Below are 22,774 nucleotides of genomic sequence, written 5' to 3' on the forward strand. Positions count from 1 at the left end.
TCACGGTTTCGAAGCAATTACTTCTCATGCGAAAAAAAGTGTGTGTGTGTGTGTGTGTGTGTGTGTGTGTGTGTGTGTGTGTGTGTGTGTGTGTGTGTGTGTGTGTGTGTGTGTGTGTGTGTGTGTGTGTGTGTGTGTGTGTGTGTGTGTGTGTGTGTGTGTGTGTGTGTGTGTGTGTTCGTTCCACTGTAATGCTCACCCTCTCTACTTGTGTTTTCGCAGGTTCAACTACAGGTCAACCCACCACCTCACCACCAATGGTTTCTACGAGTTCCTGAACTGGTTTGACGAAAGAGCCTGGTACCCCCTGGGCAGAATTGTAGGGGGCACGGTGAGTTGCGGGTGCAGTGTGTGTGTGTAGTGTCTGTACCGTGTGTGTGTGTGTGCAGAGCCAAAATTCACTTTTAGCTTTTTGTCTTTTTACCTGCCAGAGTGGAAGAATCTAGTGTTTGCTTTCATACGTCACCCTGACATTGTGCCAGTGCCAAATCTATCTATCTGGTGGGAGATGTTCATTTCGGTGTGTGTGTGTGTGTGTCTTTTAAAGCTAAACTTTTCTCCTTGTTCTGAAGTCATTATAAAGCAGACAAAAAACGTCAGCCTCACGCTACCTCTTTATTAAACACTCTCACCCACTCACCCATCTAATATATTAACCGTAAATCAGTTCATGCTGTATTTCTTGGTAAGAAAATGTTACTTTCTCCATGTGTTTTGCTTATGATAGAGCTCACTCGTGTCCTTGTTATGATTAGGGTTTACCATGTTGCATACATTAAGTGAGCTAAGTATAACTACATTTTAGCATGTGGATACCTTATGAGACGCAACTCGAGTATTAGCGTTAAGTAGGGCCCGACCGATTTATCGGCCTGCCGATTTAATCGGCCGATTATAGCCTTTTTGAAAATAATCGGCATCGGCCAAAAAGACGCCGATTACAACCGTTTTTTTTTTTTTATTATTATTTTTTTTTTTTTTATAAATGTTATTGCGATTAGTATCCTGCAGATTGCGCTCCTACTCGCCTTGCTAACTAACAACTTTAGCTGGAGTAAAAAAGAGGAGATTGAATTTTACCGTACAACATGAAAGCACGCTCGCTCAGGCAGCTGCGCGCTCACCTCACCAATGTACACAAGACGCGTTGTTTGAGCATGTTGTGCCTGTTTTTCTTTAGGTCCCAGGCCATGTTAATTTGTTATACTGTAGACTCACGAGCGCAGCACATTGGGAGTTAGTTATTTATTTTACATTTTACATTACACTCATTTTTGACTGTAAATGTATTCTAAAACACTCAAAGGTTCTGCATTCAATTCACATATTCGTCAAAAGTGTTTAAATTATATTTAAGGCCGATTAAATCGTAATCGTAATTTTTCTCTGAAAATAATCGGCATCGGCACTCAAAAATCAATATCGGTCGGGCCCTAGCGTTAAGTATAATTACATTCTAATCTAAGCCACTCAGTAGACACGGCAGGAACCTCAATCACAGGTTTGCGGCGTTTCTTCATTTTCCCTTATAAATGAACCTGGTGTAGGAACAGGATAGGGTTCAATCCTGCCCTCCCGGCTCAAGGCTCCTGGCTGCACCCGATATCGCATTAAATCTCTTGAGCTGCAAATCGACTTGTCTGTGCGACTCCTCCTCGGAGTGTTCAGCCTCATCCGGTGCGGCAGAGCAGAACATTCCCCTATCAGCAGGCGGGCACGTAGCCTTGGCTAAACGCCTCTGCAGCAGCGGGACCGCGCTGGGGCCCCTTAGTGGCACTCACAGGGGCCCCTCCCGACACAGAGTAGCTCTGTCTTCATGGAGCCTCAGCGGGGAGACCCAACGGGCAGGGTCACTTTAACAGGACATTACCCCCACCGCTCGTCCCTTCTGGCGCTGGCCTCCCCTCCCCGGCCTGCTTTTATATCCTGCCGTTAGACCCCCGACCGCGACCTTGGGTGAAGGGCGTGTGTAGGCGGACCGGGCCAGCTCACTCCCCCCCCAAGAGTTGAACGTGGGAAAACGTTTACAAACTTTGTTTGTTAACCCAGCGCCCCAATCGAAAGCCTTTCACTGACGTTATTTCATTAGAGTGGTTACAAAGAAAGCCACACTTTTGTTATCATCATTTTTATTAATACATTATATTAATTTTTTGTCTGGCGAGTTTTGGTCATTAGGCGTCATGTCTGGTTATAGACTGGAGGTCCCCTGTCAACGAGGTGTTTCAAGTGGACATCAGCCTGAAGAGTCCCCTGGAGAGGGCTGCTCTGATTAAAGCTCTGCAAACACATTTGTCCTGTCTGGGTCTTGCATAACAGGCTTTGAAAGCTATGCACTGTGAAACATGTGGGACGGTGTACTGGGGAACGCTGAAGCACAAACACACGTGAACTGACTGACCAGTCACTCTCTCAGTCAGTCAGTCACAATCGCCCTAAATCCTCACGAATGGGTTTGCAGATAAAACAAAAAATACCAAAATCCAATGCTGAAATAACAATAGTGTTCAGTCATGAACGGCTTAGCCAAATGTCAAGAGGCAACGACATACAGTGGCTCACTCCCCTCTCCCTATCCCCCCCCTCTATCTCTCCCTCCCTCCCCCCCTCCCTCCCTCCTCCAAGGTGTACCCGGGCCTGATGGTGACGGCGGGCCTCATCCACTACGTCCTCAACCTGCTCAACATCACGGTGCACATCCGGGACGTGTGCGTGTTCCTGGCGCCCGTGTTCAGCGGCCTCACCGCCATCTCCACCTACCTGCTGACCAAGGAGCTGTGGAGCCAGGGCGCCGGCCTGCTGGCCGCCTGCTTCATCGCCATCGTGCCCGGCTACATCTCCCGCTCGGTGGCGGGCTCCTTCGACAACGAGGGCATCGCCATCTTCGCCCTGCAGTTCACCTACTACCTATGGGTAGGTCGACCGCGCACGTTTGTACCGTGTGTGTGCAGTGTTTGTACCGTGTGTGTGTGTGTGTGTGTGCAGTGTCTGTAGCGTGTGTGGGCACTGTCTATGCACACACAAACACCCATTCGGGGTGTATGTGTTTGTGGTCCACACACAAACACTAGTGGTGTGTGTGTGTGTGTGTGTGAGGGAGGCTTAACCGTACCGAAGACAATGACCGAAAACAGTGAAACTAACCGTACCGTGACTCAACTGAACCTCTATCACCCTGACACGCTTGCTGGCGGGGGGCTAACCAACCACCCTCTGCAGCCTCTTGATTGCGAGGACCCCTCTGAGTGTCTCGGAGTGTCTCCTGGTCGAAAGAGTTACGGGTTGAAGACGATATCGCCCCCCCCCCCCCCGTCCGGACCCAGCCGGGGGGGGGCTGCGGGTCTCCAGAGTGTCTCCGTATGACATCGGCGCCCCGTCTCACTCACCCGGGCCACTCACTGCCGATGTTCTCCTGGCAATTACTCGGATCGGGAAGAATGTGGCAATTTCCTATTTGACGTTGAATTCGTATATATTTTTTCCTCTTCGTTGTACCGTGGCGTTCTCTGTCAGGGGCTAATGTAATGCTCGGTGAACTCCCATTTCCTCAGGACATTCGGCGGCTGTACTTTTGTGATTTAATGGGGAAAAGGTGTGCGTTTGACACGTTGGGACGTCCTTCCGCAGGTTGTTAAACCGCCCGGTGCTTGAGTGGATGCAGTGTAGCCTAACAAGATTTAGAGACGCACACCTCTCACCCGTACGCTCCCACGCACAAAGATATTAAGCTATGGGCTTCTGCCCACCCACAAAGTGCTCAAAGAAAATGCCAATTTGTAGTGGCTGCCGTTAAATATTACTTAATGGAAGGGCAGGGAGTATTTCTTGGGAAATAATCGACACACACTCGCACCATCACACAATGTGTGTGCATTCAGCCAGACAAGTCTGTGTCTCCAACAAAGGCTTCTGTGGCGGTTCCTTAGCAACAAGCGCTGACAAAAACGTGAATGATGAGCCCGCTTGCAGAGATGTACAGGTTCATACCAATCCAACTGAATTGTCAGTGTCTGCTCTTCTTTGACACCGTCAACTACTGACACTCAAGCGCACAGTGGGGGCTTTATTGTAATGAATACCAAGGTTATTTAACGGCATTTGTTCGAACGCACTAACGTTTCCGCCGGGCTGGAGCACAACGCCGCCTTTTGTCGTCTACAGCAGTCGTCGTTTATCGCGCATATCTTTTATTATGTGAGGAGATTTGAAACTGAGCTCGAGTGAATGGTAAACTTCAAATCAATTTTATTTGTATAGCCCTTGTTCACAGGTACATTCTTAACAGGCCATACATTTATGAGCCCCCCGCCCCTGACCCTAGCCCTCTAGAGGGTAAGAAAAAACTCCCTTAATCAACAAGGAAGAAATCTGGAGAAGGATCGCAGAGTGGGGGATCCCCACTGATCAGGAGTGCAATGGTTTGGGGTCTCCTGCTCCTCTCCAAGCCCACCATGCCCTCCTCTAAGGTGGGGTGATCCACGCAGGGTGCATGCACGGTTAACAGGCACACCGAGGGAAAGTCTCGGCCGGTCGCCGTTTGTGTCGGACCCCTCGCCCTCTCGCCTAGTGTCTGTCAAACCGCCGGTTTGTTTGTTGCTGTCTGCCACCTCTCACCGCAGCCTCGCCCTCTGACCCGCAGGTCAAGTCGGTGAAGACGGGCTCGGTGTTCTGGGCCATCGGATGCTGCCTCTCCTACTTCTACATGGTAAGGACGCGCCCACGCACAGAGACACACAGGCACACTCAAGACAGGCAGTCAGGCCTGTCAACCTCAACAAAAAAAAAACCCGCCAATGCAATATGGAGGCTTTTTAACAGGCTTTTACACCCAGACCCCCGTCCAATAGAGCCGTTATGACAGCGGCGTCGGCTCATACTGCAATCGGACAAGGATAGGCCCCCTCTAACGGCGCCTTCCCTTGAATTACGCTTTTCTCTTCCTTTTGATTTAATTCCCAACCCGTGCCTCTTAATGCCACCTACACCGTGGCTCCGGCTCCACCACTGTAACCGAATCAAGCGGACGCCCACACTGCCTCCGCCACATGAGTCTCACACAGCAAACCGTGACAGGAGTTGAAAGGCTCGGGACGATAACTTTGCGTGTGCCCGTTTTTGTTTTGCAGGTGTCGGCGTGGGGAGGATACGTGTTCATCATCAACCTCATCCCTCTCCACGTCTTTGTTCTGCTGCTTATGCAACGCTACAGCAAGAGAGTTTACATCGGTAAGGCTCCTCACAGACACGACGCACACCACATGAGGTGTGGTTGTGCGATTTCGGAGGAGTAACTGCACAATTATTTTTGATTCAATACTTTTGTAAGCGTGTAGGATACGCCTGATGAATGCGGTTTACTCGAGTACACGTTGGTACCCCTAGAGTGTGTGTGTGTGTGTGTGTGAGAGAGAGTTCAGAGAGGCCGTGCCGAAATACCACAGAGACTCGGTCAGGGCGAAAAAAACTGTCTTTGTTAATTGTGATGAGCGAAAGGGTTGAAATTAAGAAAGTGCTTATCGCCTCTCCTCTTCTCCCACTCTCCTCCATCAGGCTGTTAAGGTGATTATATATCTAACTAACAATGAGGGGAACACTTCATTGTTTGACGTATTACAATTTTAAAAAAAAACGAAGAAACGGCAAAGAAACGAAATTTGTCGCAAACATTGGGATAATGTGGCCGGATTAAATAGCCTGTGTGTGTCCAGTCCATTACTCAAAGTGCTCTTGACGCGCACCAGTGGTGCCCATTAAGAGGACATCCCTAAGAGCTCTGTTAAAGGGTTCTGCCGCTGCACAAACACCACCCCATTATGCCCACCAATGGGCTTTTAATGTCCCAACGCGTAGCTTTATATCAGTGGTTCCTTCCTCGTTAATGGAGACCATTAAACCCGACCCAAGGTACCCGGGTATTGCCTCTCAGATTTTGTTTGCTAACGGGAGCTCTGTATATTAGTTTGAACTTCAATTCTGTGTCTTAGGCGCAACGTTTTTATACTGCGTTTTGGGTGCTCGGGGGAGGAATAAACTAGGCTAATCCATTTTCTCAGCTACTCCCCTGGTGATATGAACACTGCTAGTCGAAAAACGTGTTCCCCTCTGCCACTGAGATGCTGGCAACTGTTCCCCCCCCCCCCCCCCCCCCCCCCCGCCCCACGCCTCCTTTCAGGCTGGTGGGGTAGTCTCGGCGGAGAGATGGTGTGCGTGTCTGAATGAGGGAATTAGAACGGGACTGTGGAAGCTTTAAGGAATGCAGTCATTCATATCGCTGTCTGACACTGCCATCCCTAACGCAGTGGCTGGGATTTCACCAGTGTTTCGCCACGCAAGCCGCGCGACAGCTTCGGGATGTGAAGAACATGTATGCATGCCTGCATGTGCATTGTGCAAGCTCATACATAAGAACACATGTGAGTGGGAGCCAGGCACCTACTTTAGCTGATAATTGAATCTGGTCTGAAGGGTCATTGTATACTGGCATTTGTCCCCAGGCTGTCCTTTTCCTTACGTTTTGAATTGCTTTGGCTTCCGTTTTTCAGCAGCAAATCCCTTCCTGACTTTCATGCAGGACTGGCTCCTATAGTTTTTCCTCAGCATTGGCATTGGTTGTGGTGTGGTTCAGCCTGTCCTCAGAGGAGTTGTTCTGCGGTAATTAAAGTGGTCGCGTGTAGATGGAGAGAGAGAGCGCGCCCGCTGTTCCATCTGCTACGAGCCGAATAAATGGTGTGCAAAAAATCGTCTTATTGTTTTAATGCTTCCGTTCATGGTCTAAAGACAGCAGGTAGTGTGTGTGTGTGTGTGTGTGTGTGTGTGTGTGTGTGTGTGTGTGTGTGTGTGTGTGTGTGTGTGTGTGTGTGTGTGTGTGTGTGTGTGTGTGTGTGTGTGTGTGTGTGTGTGTGTGTGTGTGTGTGTGCTCAAACACCGCCGTTCTATCACATTTTGAAACACGCTCAAGGCAAGATTCCGAAGAAGCGTGAAAACATCGCAGTCGGACTCATCCATGCGTCTAATATGCCTAACGTCCTGCAACATACAGGGCTGGGGGATCTTCTATTTGTGATGTTGAAGGGTGTGTGTGTGTGTGTGTGCGTGCATTCATCTCTCCTTCTCTCCTCCTAGCCTACAGCACTTTCTACATCGTTGGCCTGGTACTCTCCATGCAGATCCCCTTTGTGGGCTTCCAGCCAATCAGGACCAGTGAACACATGGCGGCAGCAGGTCAGTAACCAATCAGGGGGTTCTCTACTAGAGGTCACACCATTTGTACAGATTCACATTCCAACGATATGAATAGTTTAATAAACCGTTCTGCTTTTTGTGAAATATTGAGCTAAATGCATCGTCACTTCTGCTTTCGTCACCATCTCATAGCAACTGAGATGTTAAGCTGTCACAATGTAACACTAGATACGTGTTCACTACTGATGAGTCATACTGGTAGATAGGACCGTAAGACGTCCAACAATCTAAAACCACAGAGCTCTCCCAGTTCCCCTCTGCCTACCATTGCTTCCTTCTTGCGTGATGTTATACCATGTGTTATCCCTTCGTGTTGTGCATGCGATGGATAGTCAACAGTATGCATTGTTACTCCGGTGCCTTTGGGGGGCGCTCTACTGCACCTGTTAGGTGTAACTTCTGACATTCTTCTGGTGCTAGTAAATCACAGTTAAAATGGATCTAAACGTCTCGACCTGCGTTCTCTTGTATCACTACTAACAAGTTATCCTTCTGTTATATAACGAACACAATACTTGGTGATTAGCCCGGCGCAGCAATAGCATGTTTGACCAGCCTGCTCCATGTCCCTCCAGGGGTCTTCGTGCTGCTGCAGGCCTACGCCTTCCTGCAGTACCTGAAGGACCGGCTGACCAAGCAGGAGTTCCAGACCCTCTTCTTCCTAGGCGTGTCCATGGCCGCCGGCGTGGTGTTCATGACCGTCATCTACCTGACCTACACAGGTACGCCGTGCACAAACAGACCTACACTAGGAGTGGCAGCGGCTCAGGAGGCAGAGCGGGTTGACTGGTAACCCGAAGGTTGCTAGTTCGATCGCCGGCTCCACCTAGCCGAGTGTCGAGGTGTCCCTGGGCAAGACGCCTCATCCTAACTGATCGGGACGGTCTGGCTGTCGCTGTGTGTGCTTGACTCCTCCGTCGTTGTGTGAATGGTTGTAGGTCGCTTTGGATAAAAGCCTCACACCGCCTTTCGCTTCAGAACCTCAAGACCAGGTTCTGGGGTGCTGAGGGATGCCCTGCATTTGGGGCAACCCAGGGGTTTATCGTGCTCTGGAACAGGGGGCCCATTTGGACTGTTATCTCGAGCTGTAGCATGTTGAGCTGCTGATGCAGATGGAGTTGATACCCTTTATTTACCGACTCAGACCACCAGTCAGACGCTTGGAGTCTGTCCTCTGGTAACTGCTATACTGTAGTGTCCAACACACCAGCCAAGACCTGTTAAATGTAATGAAGCTCAGGATGACTTTGTCTTTTATTCTCATAACAATATTGATCATTACGTATCGATATTAATGTTACTATTATAGCGCTGGCTGGGTTTGTGTTCTTTGCATCAGAGTACCTTAAAGACGGTAGCTTCCATTCACAGCAACGAACTGAGATGTGTTTCCTACCTCGAAACATTTTAGTTATGCAGAGAAAAGTGTATTTAATATATCGAAAAAGGCCTAAAGCTCTCAATGAAAAGTCCAACGGCCCTCATCCTGATTCAGTGATCATGTGCTTTGTACACAACACGTTCAGTGATCATCCACTGACAACACCAAGGTCGTTACCACCCTCTCGGTGTTGAGCGAGAAACAAAACTCCTGAATGAACGGCTGAAAGCTACCTTTGATTTGAGGTAAACCCTTAATCCCGGACTGACAGCTATTGAGTCGCCCGGTTACCTGTTGGCCCCTCTGCTTTCCAGGAGCCCCTGATTAGATTCTGACGTCTCATTAATCATTCTGGGGGCCATTTTCGGGCTGACACCAGGGTAGACGGAGAGCTCATCGTCGATCTCTGTCGCTCCCTCGCTCTGTCTCTGTCTCTTCCTAGCTCTGTCTGTCTGTCTGTCTGTCTGTCTGTCTGTCTGTCTGTCTGTCTGTCTGTCTGTCTGTCTGTCTGTCTGTCTGTCTGTCTGTCTGTCTGTCTCTCTCTCTCTCTCTCTGTGTCTCTGTCTCTCTGTCTCTCTCTCTCTCTCTCTCTCTGTGTCTCTGTCTCTCTGTCTCTCTCTCTCTGTGTCTCTGTCTCTGTCTCAAATTCCAATTCCCTCTGTGTGTGTCTCTGTCTCGTGGGTATCGGCGTTTGGCACATTGCACACACTTTTCATCATCCATACACCCATTTAAAATGCTTCAAGGCAACTTTATGTTCCACCAGTGCGTAACGAAAAGACAACTACGCGATACGTGGCTTTGTGTGTGTACAAATGTAGGTTTCATAAAGGTACAGTCTGTTGCTGCTACCTTTTGGTTGGTGTATTTTCTATTCCTATTTCATGTTTGTGTGTTGCTCTCCTCCTGATAGCGTCCATATGCTAAGTGTGTGTGTGTGTGTGTGTGTGTGTGTGTGTGTGTGTGTGTGTGTGTGTGTGTGTGTGTGTGTGTGTGTGTGTGTGTGTGTGTGTGTGTGTGTGTGTGTTTCTCCTGTGAACCCCCAGGCTATATTGCTCCCTGGAGCGGGCGATTCTACTCCCTGTGGGACACCGGGTAAGTCAACACACGCATGGACCACTTAACAGCGGGTGGAGCAGCGGGTGGAGAGACGAACTGCGACAGGGGAGGGAGGAACGCCGCCTTGAGACGCTGCGCTTCTCCTAATTATGCACAAGCACCGGCTGGTTGAGGAGCGAGAACGACATGAAGCGCGTTTCTGCCTCGTCAGCAGGGGTCGGACAAAATTTGGCTACGCCGATAGATGTCGCCCTTTTTCGTGCGATACGAGGGACGATACACAGGCTCCCATTTTCTGGATTTTTCCGTTGTCTGGCTTTCAGACTAGAAACGTGCTCAGGCTGAACAACAAATTCTAGTATGCCATTATTTATATTTCTACCCCTGCAGTACTCCAAAGTACCCCTAGGTTACGCGTACCCCCATTTGAGAACCACTGCTCTGGAGGGCTCCTGTAACACGCGGCACCGCTGGTTCTAATAAAGCATCACTCAAGCGCTATCTCTTTGTAACCTGCCATCTTAGATAACGGGTGACACACATGGCCCACTTCGTGTTTAGTCTGCGGTTTCTAATCTGCCAACGTAATCTGCCAGGTGTATACCAAATGTATATGCAGAGGATTTAGCCTGCGGGGCTGCTGGCTGTTTGGCTGGCTGGCTGTTTGCTGGATGGCTGCTGGCTTGTTGCCAGCGCCCCGGCTGGGGTCCACTCTGCCCCTCCACCACGGCCAGCAGAGTCGGCTAAACAGATAAGGCTCCTTCGGCGCTGGCGCTCCTCAGTCCGCGCTCGCCGCACGACCAGAACAGTGCAGCCTCAGCAGCGCCGCTAGGAAGCTTTACATTTTGTCCGTTGTTTGTGCTGTGGTTGTTTTATTAAGCCCTGTTTTGCTTTGAGGAGAAAGGGGATTCGTTTTAGGAATAATGTTCCATGACTTCCCACACGGTCAATGTTCGACCCTTCCTTTGTCATTTCTGAACCCGTCTCCCCTCTCCAGCTACGCCAAGATCCACATCCCCATCATCGCGTCGGTGTCGGAGCACCAGCCCACCACCTGGGTCTCCTTCTTCTTCGACCTCCACATCCTGGTCTGCACCTTCCCCGCCGGCCTCTGGTTCTGCATCAAGAACATCAACGACGAGCGCGTCTTCGGTGAGCCCTCCGATCCGTCCGACCCCGTCCTCGGCCGGCTCAAACAAATGGCAGAAGTTTGTTATTTATTATGGGATTGCTGAGAGCGTCCTATGGCGACCCGCTAACCCCACTCACTTTCCATTCCGTTATGTCCTCCTCTAAGGATTATTTACCCAGGTGTGTTTTCATTTGGTTTGCCGGGCGAATGTCGATCTCAGCAGGTGACTGCAACAACCAATCGGCAGACAGCAGGCCCCCTGTGACCGCATGTAGCTTAGCAACAACTTCACTTCACATTGGGAATTCACTGGCCGTGAGCCGCACTTTCTCTTACCAACCGCACTAACTCTTCCTAACGACATGATGAATAATGCACAGTGCCGCAATTCATCCTCTTATATTTGACTATTTAACCATGAAGCAAATTTATCTTACATATTTGTTTACATTTCGGAAAAAGCATAAATTGTCCCCTCTCTCCTTTGCCAGCAGCACTAGGCAGAAGTGGATTTAGCGTTCGCACAATTGCCGCACACAGCGAGCGCCTAGCTGCCCTGCTCCCGAACGCACAAATGATTAGTGCTCACCTTCTGCTACCCGGGCTCCTTAACTCCGTGTTGAGCCACGGCAGGGCCCGGGCGGCTTTAGATACAGGGTAAGGATGTTTACCGTGACAAATGGCTCACCGGCACTAATGGCCCGGGGTTTGTGTGGCGGTGGTGGCGGCGGTGGCTTCTGAGAGCCTCTCCGACGAGGGACAGCACGGCGGTAATGAGCTTGTGATAATGGCTGACGGATGGAGGATCAAAGGGATTCAAAGGGACCAGCCAGAAAAGGGCTTCTCCGCCTCTACGGCAACAAGATGAAGCCAGTCTGCGCGCTTAACTGCTTCGCCCACGGCACACATTAAGTATCAAAGCCACCCCGGAGTAAGGTAACCCTGCTAATTACACAACACGGCGTTGCCACGGCGCTGTGATCTTTTATGAAGGAGTGCAAGGGGATGTTTTCTTAAAGATCGACCCCGGCGCTAAGATCTACAGAGACTACAGGTGTAATTTGCAAATGGGTGTTTTGGTGATTGGTTTTTCTGATTTGCTTGTATTGGTGCCATGTGACCTGGTGCTAGTGTGTGAGGCAGTTAGAACCCTGCCATTGCAATAAACTGCTTCCCCAGATGTGGACCTATCTCTGTGGTTGCAGTGTTGTGTTGCATACCAGTGCAACAAGGCAGCATTGAGTCCTGCTGCCTCATAGGGTTTGGTTTTGAGTTGATATTGAAAAGCCTTTTGCAATAGATGACCAGGGAGAATTAGCCCAGCATTGAACATTATCAAGTGTGTGTGTTCAATTAAAAATCTATATTGATTATTGAGGTATGTACTGTATGTGGTCGGTTATTTGTCAGTTAGGATCCGTGGCTTGCTGATTATCAATAATTAACGAACTCAGGTATAAGAATGTTAAAAGATGGTCTGAAATGACCAAGAGAACAATCCGGTATTCATGTCTATGTTCAATAATTAAAATGATGTGCAGTCCGATATACATTATGAATAACGTATAATTCAAAATTTATCTGAGATCTTTCTGAAGAGGTTACTAAACCCTGGACTCCTGCATTGTATTAAAGACCTCCCCCTTACGTCCTGGGAGAAAGGGAGCTGAACAAACTGATCTGGAATCAGCGGTACAGGGAACTGGATGATGATCAATCCAATCCACGTGTAGAACAATCCACAATCACAGCTCAGCAAACTCAAGTCCATGTGTAGACCAATCAAGAGGTTCAGCAAAGTCCAATCCACGTGTAGACCAATCAGAGGTTCAGCAAAGTCCAATCCACGTGTGGACCAATCAGCGGTTTAATCCAAACCACGACCTTGCTGTTTTTCCCACCATGCATTTCCCTGCAATGCGACTGAGTTGGCGTGATGCGTTGTTCCTCCACGCTTTGTATCTTGACGTGTCAGCCAGGACAAAAGGTCTTCACATGATGACGGACCAGAACCCTGAATCTGTTCCGTGGAATCTGTTCCGAGATCCGAAAAAAAAAACAGATAGAGATAAAGAGTTATAGATGGCGATGAAATAGATAGATCGTTATACAGACCAGATTGTTTCTGAGGTATTACTGACCATGCACGACTGAGAAGTGAGACCCAGGCCAGGAAAGGCAAGCTATTTTATTGACCCCTCAAACCCCACAATTAAAACGGTACTAAAAATCCAGTTCTGCTGCTAAAAATGTCAGTCATGTCGGATACATAGTGACCTAATAAAACCAGATCAAAATAAGGGTAAGACCTAACTTGGCTGCGGTTCTGCCTTGAACGATGCGTTACGTGTCTTATGAGTTGAACCGTAACGGTCCACCACACGTAACACAATTAACATTCATGCTTACCGTGTAATCTGATCCTAATGGGCTAATCATCACGCATGTTACACACGACCTCCATGCGTTTCTCCCGTAATCAGCGCTGCTTATAAATTAACACACGAACATGGACCCTCATCCGTTCGTGTCCCGGTGGGGTCTCTGATCCTAGGGTTCGGTTAGACCCCTGAAGACCTCCAACCGGGACCCAGTGTTTCTCATACTTCCTACCTTTAATGTCCACACACTCTTGGCCAATAACCAGCTGGTGTGTGTGTGTTAGCATTTGTATGCGTGTGTGTGCACAGTCTGCTATCCAGTACAGACTCTTGATCTTTCCTTCTCTTTGTGTGCTCATCCTCTCGCTGTCTTCTGCTCTGACTTATAACTGCAGCAGCATGCCTCTCGGGCCGTCTGTCTCTCTTCTTCACCGCCGAATAAATTCACTCTGTTCCGTTCCGTGTGTGTGTGTGTGTGTGTGTGTGTGTGTGTGTGTGTGTGTGTGTCCCCCCATTTATGCAGGAGCATTTTCAGAGCAAAGTCATTTTGAGCCTCGTGTTTCGGCCCCATTGTGTTCGAGACACTCTCCCTGCCTCCACTTTGCTCTGTCCCCGGCCCCTTTTACACAGAGGTCCCACATCATTGCCGTACAGACGAGCCAGAATTATCTGGTTTTGCTTTTTTTACACAGAACAAAGAAACAAAGTCGGCATAATGCTGTCCCCATTTGTCCTTTACTGGTGGACGGCGTGCCATCAGTTCATTACTTTATATTGTGGATCAGTTCATTATTTTAGATTGTGTACAAAATCGAACGCATACATTTACTTTCAGTCAAGCTGAACAAATATGTTGTGGGGATGTTAATGGACTATTCTGTCATCTGTCATTAGGGGCTAAACAGATACAATTGAATTGGTCTGTGGTCAAACCATCATAACTGTTTCTCCTGGCATCACTAAAACATCTGTTACCCATGTAATTAGACAAAAAGCTTTGTTGTATCAATTCTGCCGAAGAGCATTCAGTCTGAAAAATGGCGGTATAGCACTCAAGTCTTTTGGAATCAGTACGAGTCTGTCGGTACGAGTTTATGGACAGAGGAAAAGTGAATCGCCCTGCAAGTACTTTCCAAAATGACAAGGAGGGCACTTTGATCACAAAGATCAAAGTGCTATAGTGCTATAGTTACATTCGTGGCAAGCTTTCAGTCGGAATCGGCACAAAAAAGATATTTTAACAACTGATGTTAGTAATGGTTGTCTAAGTGAAGATAGTTACGATGATTTGTACCCGCAGACTGGGATTGTCCTTATTGATCTCAGATCATATTTATGATCATGTTTGATGCAATCTCTCTCTCTCTCTCTCTCTCTCTCTCGCTCGCTCGCTCGCTCGCTCTCTCTCTCTCGCGCTCTCTCTCTCTCGCGCTCTCTCGCTCTCGCTCTCGCTCTCTCTCTCTCTCTCTCAGTGGCCCTGTACGCCATCAGCGCGGTGTACTTTGCGGGCGTGATGGTGCGTCTCATGCTGACCCTGACCCCCGTGGTGTGCATGCTCTCGGCGGTGGCCTTCTCCAGTGTCTTCGAGCACTACCTGGGCGACGACATGAAGCGCGAGAGCCCCCCCGTGGAGGACAGCAGCGACGAGGACGACCGCAGGAACTCTGGGAACCTCTACGACAAGGTCAGGGGGGGGGGGGACGCCTGGTGTGAGTGGGGGGGCGGGGGCTGCGATCATAAAGGTGTGTGGGCTGTGATCATGAAGGAAGAGGTCTGTGTGTGTTTGTCAGTGCCAGTCTGTGCATTTTGGGGGTTAACTTGGGTTCGGTTTCTAAAGCTTTAATTTTTACTTTCTTGCTTTTTTGTTTTGTTTTTGGATTTACGGATTCGCATCACAGACGTTTTTTTGCTATCTTAAGAACAAGATCAAAAGGCTGCGGGCTCCGACGCTGTCATACAGTGTGACAGGGTGAACCAGCCCTGACGATTGCATCACAGTCTTACCGATGCACTCTGTCACGTCCCGAATAGTTTCAAACTTGTTTGATATTTTTTGCGTAGCAACGAGGTGATTGGTCAAAGCAAAGGCCAATGAGGAGTCGACACCAGTGGCCCCATTGACTCTTTGTGCTATCAGTCAGTCCTGATTTTGGAATACACCCTGCGTGCCAATCTCCCTGGGCTTCATTGGGCTAAATTCTATTACTATAGACTATGCGGTCAATCGATGTTCCTCCATGTTTATTGTGTTTAGCAGATGGCTTTGCGACCGTGTGTGGGTAGAATCCATTTTTCAAAATACCTTGAGGCAGTCCAGCTTATGACACCTCACCCTGAATCTCAGAACGTGTAATTCGTCTAAACCAATCTGTGTTTGATTCATTCGGTCTGAGCCATTCCATTCATTGATCGGTGAAGTTGTGATGGACTACACTGTGTGTGCCATAAGCTTAAGTCAAGGTGTTTTGTAAGTAAGAGGCCGGTTGGACGGCATATCTTTCCACTCTGGCATGTGAAAAAAGCGAATTCTAAAAGTACATTTCAGACCCTGGCACAATCTCTTGAGCCTATAGATGCATTCACACCAAAATGCACATTTGTCGCCCGTTCGCGTTGTCGCCCAAGTTTTGTCGCGCGACAAATCATAAACTGTCGCTGTGCAAGTTTTGTCAGGCGGATTTGCTGCGGTTCACCCCGGACTGCACTGCAGGGAACGGTTGGCCGTTTGAACGCTGATTGGCTGTTACGTTACACACGTCACTCAATGGCCACGGTGTTGAATGCTGATTGGCGGTCATCACGCGAATGTCGCGGCAAAGTTGAAATATTTCAACTAGAGCGAATTTTTCGCGCTGCTGATCCTCGTGAAAACGCTCGCCTTTGCAGGGCGAAAGTGTCGTGCGACAAATCAAAACTTGTAGCAGGTTTTCTCTAGCAAAAAATTTGCCCGTTTCGCGTCTCTACGTTGACTTTGTATGGAGTCATGTCGCCCCTTCGTGTTTGGTGTGAACGCACCTTAAGAAAGTCAAACCTCCCACTTCAGATACACAGCGGTGTATCCAAAACCACAGGCGTCTATTGTCCCCTTGCAACCGTCCACTTTACATCTGCGCCCCGTCCGTCTTCTTGGAGACGAATGGAGCCTAAAGCCTGGTGTAAACCCACAGTGTGGGTTTACACCAGGTGTGGGTTTACATGGTCTCGTTAATAGTCAGCCCAGATGGGTCCTCTACTCATTCCCCTCCCCCAAGGACTCAAGTCTCGTAGATGCTAACAAGATAAATCGTGTAAACAGGATGAATCGCGCAAACACGATAAAAGACCAGGGCGGCAGTAGCTCAGGAGGTAGAGCGGGTTGGCTGGTAACCTGAAGGTTGCTGGTTCAATCACCGGCTCCTCCTAGCTGAGTGTCGAGGTGTCCTTGAGCAAGGCACCTAACCCTGACTGGTAGCTCCCGACGAGCTGGCTGTCGCCTTGCATGGTTGACTCCGCCGTCGGTGTGTGAATGTGTGCATGAATGGTGAATGTGAGGCAACATTGTAAAGCACTTTGGGTGGTCGATGGTCAGAAAAGCGCTATATAAATGCAGTCCATTTACATTTACCACTAATGCGACCAATTCGGTCTCATTAGTGGCCTTTTATCGCAACATTTGCGGCCTTTTATTGCCTTAGCGCGGGGGCCATTTTGGTGCCGCATCAGTGCGGAATATATGCAAGTCTCAAGCCCCTCAAGTCTCAGTATGTGAGTCTCCAGCCCCTCAAGTCTCATTATTTGAGTCTCAAGCCCCGCTTCCCGTTCCTCCTCTTGCAGGCGGGCAAAGTGCGGAAGCACGTGTCGGAGCAGGAGAAGGCGGAGGAGGGCCTGGGCCCCAACATCAAGTCCATCGTCACCATGCTGATGCTGATGCTGCTGATGATGTTTGCGGTGCACTGCACCTGGGTGACCAGCAACGCCTACTCCAGCCCCAGCGTGGTGCTGGCCTCGTACAACCACGACGGGTAAGGACACACTCGCGTACGCACTCGCCACGTGCGTACACACAAGCGCCTCTGCATACTGGCCCACACACGCAAATGTTCGTATTTGCTCGCCCATACACGTACACTTACGCACATGCACGCACACACACAAAGCCACATGCACATCTGCATACTCGCCCACACATGTGCTTGCTCCTGTTCACACCAACACACACACTTTTATGATGGCAGCCCACAAACGCATCTTCACCATCGCAGCCACACACACACACACACACCTTCATGAACAGAGCCCTCACATAAACACACATCTCCATACACTCACGCACACGAAACCTGTCCTGCATTTACATCTCCATAATGACATGCACACATCTCCATAATCTGACACACGCACACACACACTGAAGGGAAACGGATCTTTATTATTGTTGAACTTCAGGGGCACCACCCTCTCTGGCATAGCACACATTATTCAAATTGATTCACATTTCTGAAGGAGATCGATGTGGTATCCCCACCAGTCCCATTTGATGTGTTCAACCTGCAATCTGCTTTGAACTCGCCAATGAACATTTCACAGTTTGCACTCAATTAATTTCCATCTCCTCTCTGGAACACCCCCCCCCCCTCCCTCCCAAGCTCACGGAACATCCTGGACGACTTCAGGGAGGCGTACTATTGGCTGAGGCAGAACACGGACGAGCACGTGCGAGTCATGTCCTGGTGGGACTACGGATACCAGATAGCGGGAATGGCCAATCGGACGACGCTGGTGGACAACAACACGTGGAACAACAGTCACATAGCGCTGGTGAGGCCCCTTGAGACCCCCCCCGGCCCCTTGAGACCCCCCCCGGCCCCTTGAGACCCCCCCCCCTGGCCCCTTGAGACCCCCCCCCCCCCGGCCCCTTGAGACCCCCCCCCCCCGGCCCCTTGAGACCGCTCCTGCCCCAGGGTGGCGGCAGCAGCTCAGGAGGTAGAGCGGGCTGACTTGTAACTGCAAGGTTGCTAGTTCGATCCCCGGCTCCTCCTCGCTGAGTGTCGGTGTGTCCCTGACTGTCCCTAACTGCTCCAGACGAGCTGGCTGTGGCCTTGCATGGTTGACATCACCGTCGGCGTGTGGATGTGTGTATGAATGGTTGTAAGTCACTCAGGACAAAAGTGTCTGGAAATGCGTGTTCACGTTCTGCTTCCGTCTGCGGGCCAGAGGCTAGAGGCCCTGGGGTCTGCCCATCCTGATAATCCGACTGAAATTCCATTCGGTTTCACCTCATCGTTCAGTCTGAAGGTTCTTTCCTCGCGCCGTTGATGGGCTGCTTTCACCTCCACCAGTGATTGGTGTGTGTGGTACGTTGCTCTCTGTTGCTTTCTCTTTTGCCCTCTCTTGCTCCCTCTGTTGTTGTTTATAGCCGTTGTATATTCACAACGGCCTCAACAGTAGAATTGGTAGAATCCATTTTTCATAATACCTTGAGGCACTCCAGCTGGTGACGCCTCACCCTGAATCTCAGAACGTGTGTTTGGGGGGGGATTCAGGGCCTCGAATCACGCACAACCCCTTCCTTCGCTCCGCCTGCAGCTGTAACCAGGGCTGGTTTAGAGATCTCTTTTGGTTTCGATTTGTATTCAAATCCCTTAAATCTAAACCAATCTGTGTTTGATTCATTCGGTCTGAGCCATTCCACAGGGGGAAGAAGGGTTAGTGATGGGGAAAATTCCAAGAATCCCGTGGAATCGTCAGTCTGTTATGTCTCTCAATTGGTTCTCCGTGTCGGTTGGTTTAGTTTCTTAGCACCTGTTCGGTCAGTGCAGAGCCTCAGGCGTCAAAACAAGGCTTGGCCTGAACGTGGTTGTGGAGCGTGTCGGCGGAGGCCTTCACGGTGCTGCTGAGGCTGTAGCCCCATGGCACTACCCCCCAGCTGGGGGCTGCGGTCAGGGGTCGGACAGCCGTAGGCTGCAGTGGAGCACAGACAAGGACGTTATGAAGTTATGAAGAGGACGATGATATTTAATTGAGGACTTTAGATAGATAAATAGATGGATAGATACTTTATGCATCCCCTTGGGGAAATACTGGTATCCAGCGACTCACCAAGTCAGTCAACAAAACCGTACAATAGACAAACACCAAAATGGACAAACGGTAAAAGTCAACCAAATAAGTCAATAAAGTGAGCAATATTGCACAGCATTGAAAATGCATATAAAAAAGGAGCCAGAGGTAGATATGAACATTACGTAACTGCACATTGTGTGTGCAGTGTGTGTGTGGGGGTGGGTTGGATGGTGGAGAGAGAGGGAGGGAAAGAAAGAGTCGTGATAGGCCACTACCCTTGTCCGAGGTTCTGTGTAGTCTGATGGCTCTTAGCTATCAGGATTAAGTCCTCTAACCGAGGCCTTTATCCCAAGCAGGTGGCAGGGTTTGGCGGTTATTTATTTAACACGCATGTCATTAACGAGCAGCTCGTTATTGACTCATTAATTAAGCATGGGAAGTTGAGACACCTTGGACGCTCGAGGATGCCTGCAGGCAGACTGGGAGTCGGAGTGCATGTTGGTATTGGGCGAGGAAGTCTTTGTTTCAGGGGTTCCCTTTCTTTTACCGTGGAAACGACTTAATACGACTTCAAACCAACGAGGGCTTAATTTAATCTTCTAAGGGGCTTAAGAAGTTGGCGCCAAGGACGGCAGAATTCATGAATGAGTCCTCTGAAATATTAGCAAAGTGTGCAGTCGTTAAAATACACACGCCATCCCTAAGACAAGCATATTTGTGCTCACATTCATCGCAATCATTGCCCAAGGCCCCCCTCTTGTTTTTCTTAAATTCCCGGCGGTTTAGACTTAATTATATCTTCATTTTCTTTGTTAACTGTGAATTCCCTTGGCTTCTGTTCCTGGTTTGTAGCGCCACCCAGTGGACACCCTGTGCTACTACAGCCGTGCTATAGCTCTCGCTAACCAGGGAGCCACGCTGAGCTTGAACTGCTGGATTGTGGATACGGTTTATTGTATTCATAGTAATAGAACAGGCCAATGTTTTCTTTGGCCGACTTCCAACCGATTCCGACTAAAGCTCAGACTAGTGCACCCATCATCCCCCGAATGATGTATTTCTTTAAACTCGTTGTATAAACGATGTCTCGATTCGCACAACTCTCTGTACTCCTCCACCTCGCCTATCCACACCTCGTCCATGATAGTAAAGGGTTGGTAATCCAAGCAACCAAGGGGTGCACAGTCTGCGGGGGGACACAGGGTTGTAGTGATATGGGGACGGGGGCTGGCTGTATAAGTACAGTTATTTCCTTGTGTGTGATAGGGTGATATATCGTCCAACCGTAGGGATAATGCATCTTTCAATGCGTCAGAGAGGCTCAGTGCAGCAGCGCTGGGTGATTATAGTGTGGGTCTCCTCGTGGCTCGATGCTATGCTACGAGACGCCTGCGTGCCCAGTCGAGCAGGGGGGTTAGACATCATCACTGACGTTGAAACAGAGTTATAATCACTGATTTATTCATGAAGTGAACGTCATGATTTTAAATGTTGACTTGAGCCGAACGAGAAACCTATCGCCTTCAAATGTATTTGACTTGAACACGTTTTGATACAATCACGCTGGCACCCATGGACAGTTCTGTAGTCCAATCAGTGTCGTGTTTCTGATTTTCTCTTCCTGTTTGCGACCCCCCCCCAGGTGGGCAAGGCGATGTCTTCCAACGAGAGCGCAGCCTATGAGATCATGCGGTCGCTGGACGTGGACTACGTGCTCATCATCTTCGGGGGCGTGATCGGCTACTCGGGCGACGACATCAACAAGTTCCTGTGGATGGTGCGGATCGCCGAGGGGGAGCACCCCAAGGACATCAGGGTGAGGGAGACGCGCCTGCAGGGCCAACAACGTCCTTCCCGTAACACTCATCGTAACCCCCCCCCCCTGGACAAAACGCTCTGCATTAGAAAGATCGTACGAGCACAGAGATCGTACGAGCACAAAGATCGTACAAGTACATAGATCATACGAGCACAAAGATCGTACGAGCACAAAGATCGTACAAGTACTTTTGACATTTCCGAAGGAAAGAATACAGGTCATTCCTTGATCCGATTTCAAACACAGTTTGTAAGTTAGATTAGACTACGCAACCGAGTGTGCGCTGAATCTAACGATGAATTAATCCATCGAATTGTTTGATTTTCATGATGGAAATGTCTCTATGCAGCGTATAACGTGAGCCATGCCAATATCTTGTTTCAATCTAAAACAACGACGCCATGATTCAGAGCAAGAACCAAACTAAAAGGTGAATGCAACACAACTGACGAGTTAACCCTGCTACCTGTCTCCCTCCCTCCCCCTCTCCCTCCTTCCCTCTCTCCCTCCATCCCATCCCCCTCTCCCTCCTTCCCACCCTCCCCTCTTTACCTCCATCCCATCCCTCTCTCCCTCCGTCCCTCCCTTTCTCCCTCTCTCTCTCTCCCTCCTTACCCCTTCCCCTCTCCCTCCCCCCTCCAGGAGAGCGACTACTTCACCCCCCAGGGAGAGTTCCGGGTGGACAAGGCCGGCTCCCCCACCCTGCTCAACTGCCTCATGTACAAGATGTCGTACTACCGCTTCGGGGAGATGCAGGTACTTGTGTTCATGTTTCAGTGCTTCCCCAGAGAACACAGGGGATTGTTGCCGTCGCGTCCACAAAAGGCGCCCTCAACAATTGACAGGTTGAAAATAGGCAGAGTTGCGAAGTCTGAAGTCGTTGAATGCTCAATGGGAAACTCAACGTGTTTACAACCGTATAGACAAGTCTTTTGTGGCTTATGCAAATCATCTTAGGCCATGTTCACATCTAGCGTTTTTTGTAATAGGGAAAAGTTGAGCCGACCGTTTTTCAACAAATAAAAAAGCTGGCAGCGTTTTTTGTTGTAAAAGCGCCGAGTGCGTTTTTTCTATTGCCTAGCAACGAACCCATTCTAGACCCGACGTTACTCGCCTAGCCTACTACGAATCCAGGCTAGAGCCCATTAGACATGTCGTAGATCTCGACATTCTGACGTTCTGTAATTAAAACTAATCGCTCCACCGGCTCTTTCCTGAGTGATTTGTCCGCCATTGTTTCTTGTTTTGACAGTTTTGAGTTTCCTTGGTGAAGAAGTGTCAATGTTCCGCTTGTGATTGGTCGGTTGCTAAAAAGACGCATGACGTCGGCAGCTTTCTTCCTGAAAGTTGGAACTTTTTTCTCTGTCTGTTTCTCTCGCTCTCTGACTCTCCCTCTCCCTCTCTCTCCCTCAGCTGGACTTCCGCACGCCGCCGGGCTTCGACCGCACCCGCAACGCGGAGATCGGCAACAAGGACATCAAGCTGAAGCACCTGGAGGAGGCGTTCACCTCGGAGCACTGGCTGGTCAGGATCTACAAGGTGAAGAAGCAGGAGAACCGCGACCCCGCCGAGCACCAGCTCCGCTCCACCGACGCCTCCCGGCAGAAGTACACCTCCAAAAAGGTACGTCGTAGGTAACCACGGTTACCTGGCACTGGTCATCGGCGGGATTATGTCATCAGAGATGATTTAAATGATAAAGGGGTCATGTTTCGGTA

General features: G+C 49.5%; 1 protein-coding gene across 2 annotated transcripts in view; it reads left to right on the forward strand.

The window, feature by feature from the left end:
• The window catches only part of LOC132459352 (dolichyl-diphosphooligosaccharide--protein glycosyltransferase subunit STT3B), a 46,914-nt gene that overhangs the window by 21,325 nt on the left and 2,815 nt on the right, over nucleotides 1–22,774 (forward strand). For both annotated transcript variants that reach the window (XM_060053819.1, XM_060053821.1), the window contains exons 2-15: nucleotides 223–331; nucleotides 2,626–2,913; nucleotides 4,640–4,705; nucleotides 5,127–5,226; nucleotides 7,123–7,221; nucleotides 7,818–7,964; nucleotides 9,670–9,718; nucleotides 10,680–10,834; nucleotides 14,668–14,879; nucleotides 17,009–17,196; nucleotides 17,821–17,992; nucleotides 20,880–21,053; nucleotides 21,699–21,812; nucleotides 22,470–22,679. In XM_060053819.1, coding sequence (XP_059909802.1) covers nucleotides 223–331; nucleotides 2,626–2,913; nucleotides 4,640–4,705; nucleotides 5,127–5,226; nucleotides 7,123–7,221; nucleotides 7,818–7,964; nucleotides 9,670–9,718; nucleotides 10,680–10,834; nucleotides 14,668–14,879; nucleotides 17,009–17,196; nucleotides 17,821–17,992; nucleotides 20,880–21,053; nucleotides 21,699–21,812; nucleotides 22,470–22,679 — 2,083 coding nt within the window. The remainder of the gene's footprint in view (nucleotides 1–222; nucleotides 332–2,625; nucleotides 2,914–4,639; nucleotides 4,706–5,126; nucleotides 5,227–7,122; nucleotides 7,222–7,817; nucleotides 7,965–9,669; nucleotides 9,719–10,679; nucleotides 10,835–14,667; nucleotides 14,880–17,008; nucleotides 17,197–17,820; nucleotides 17,993–20,879; nucleotides 21,054–21,698; nucleotides 21,813–22,469; nucleotides 22,680–22,774) is intronic.

Source organism: Gadus macrocephalus, chromosome 6, assembly GCF_031168955.1.
Source record: "Gadus macrocephalus chromosome 6, ASM3116895v1".
NCBI lineage: Eukaryota > Metazoa > Chordata > Actinopteri > Gadiformes > Gadidae > Gadus > Gadus macrocephalus.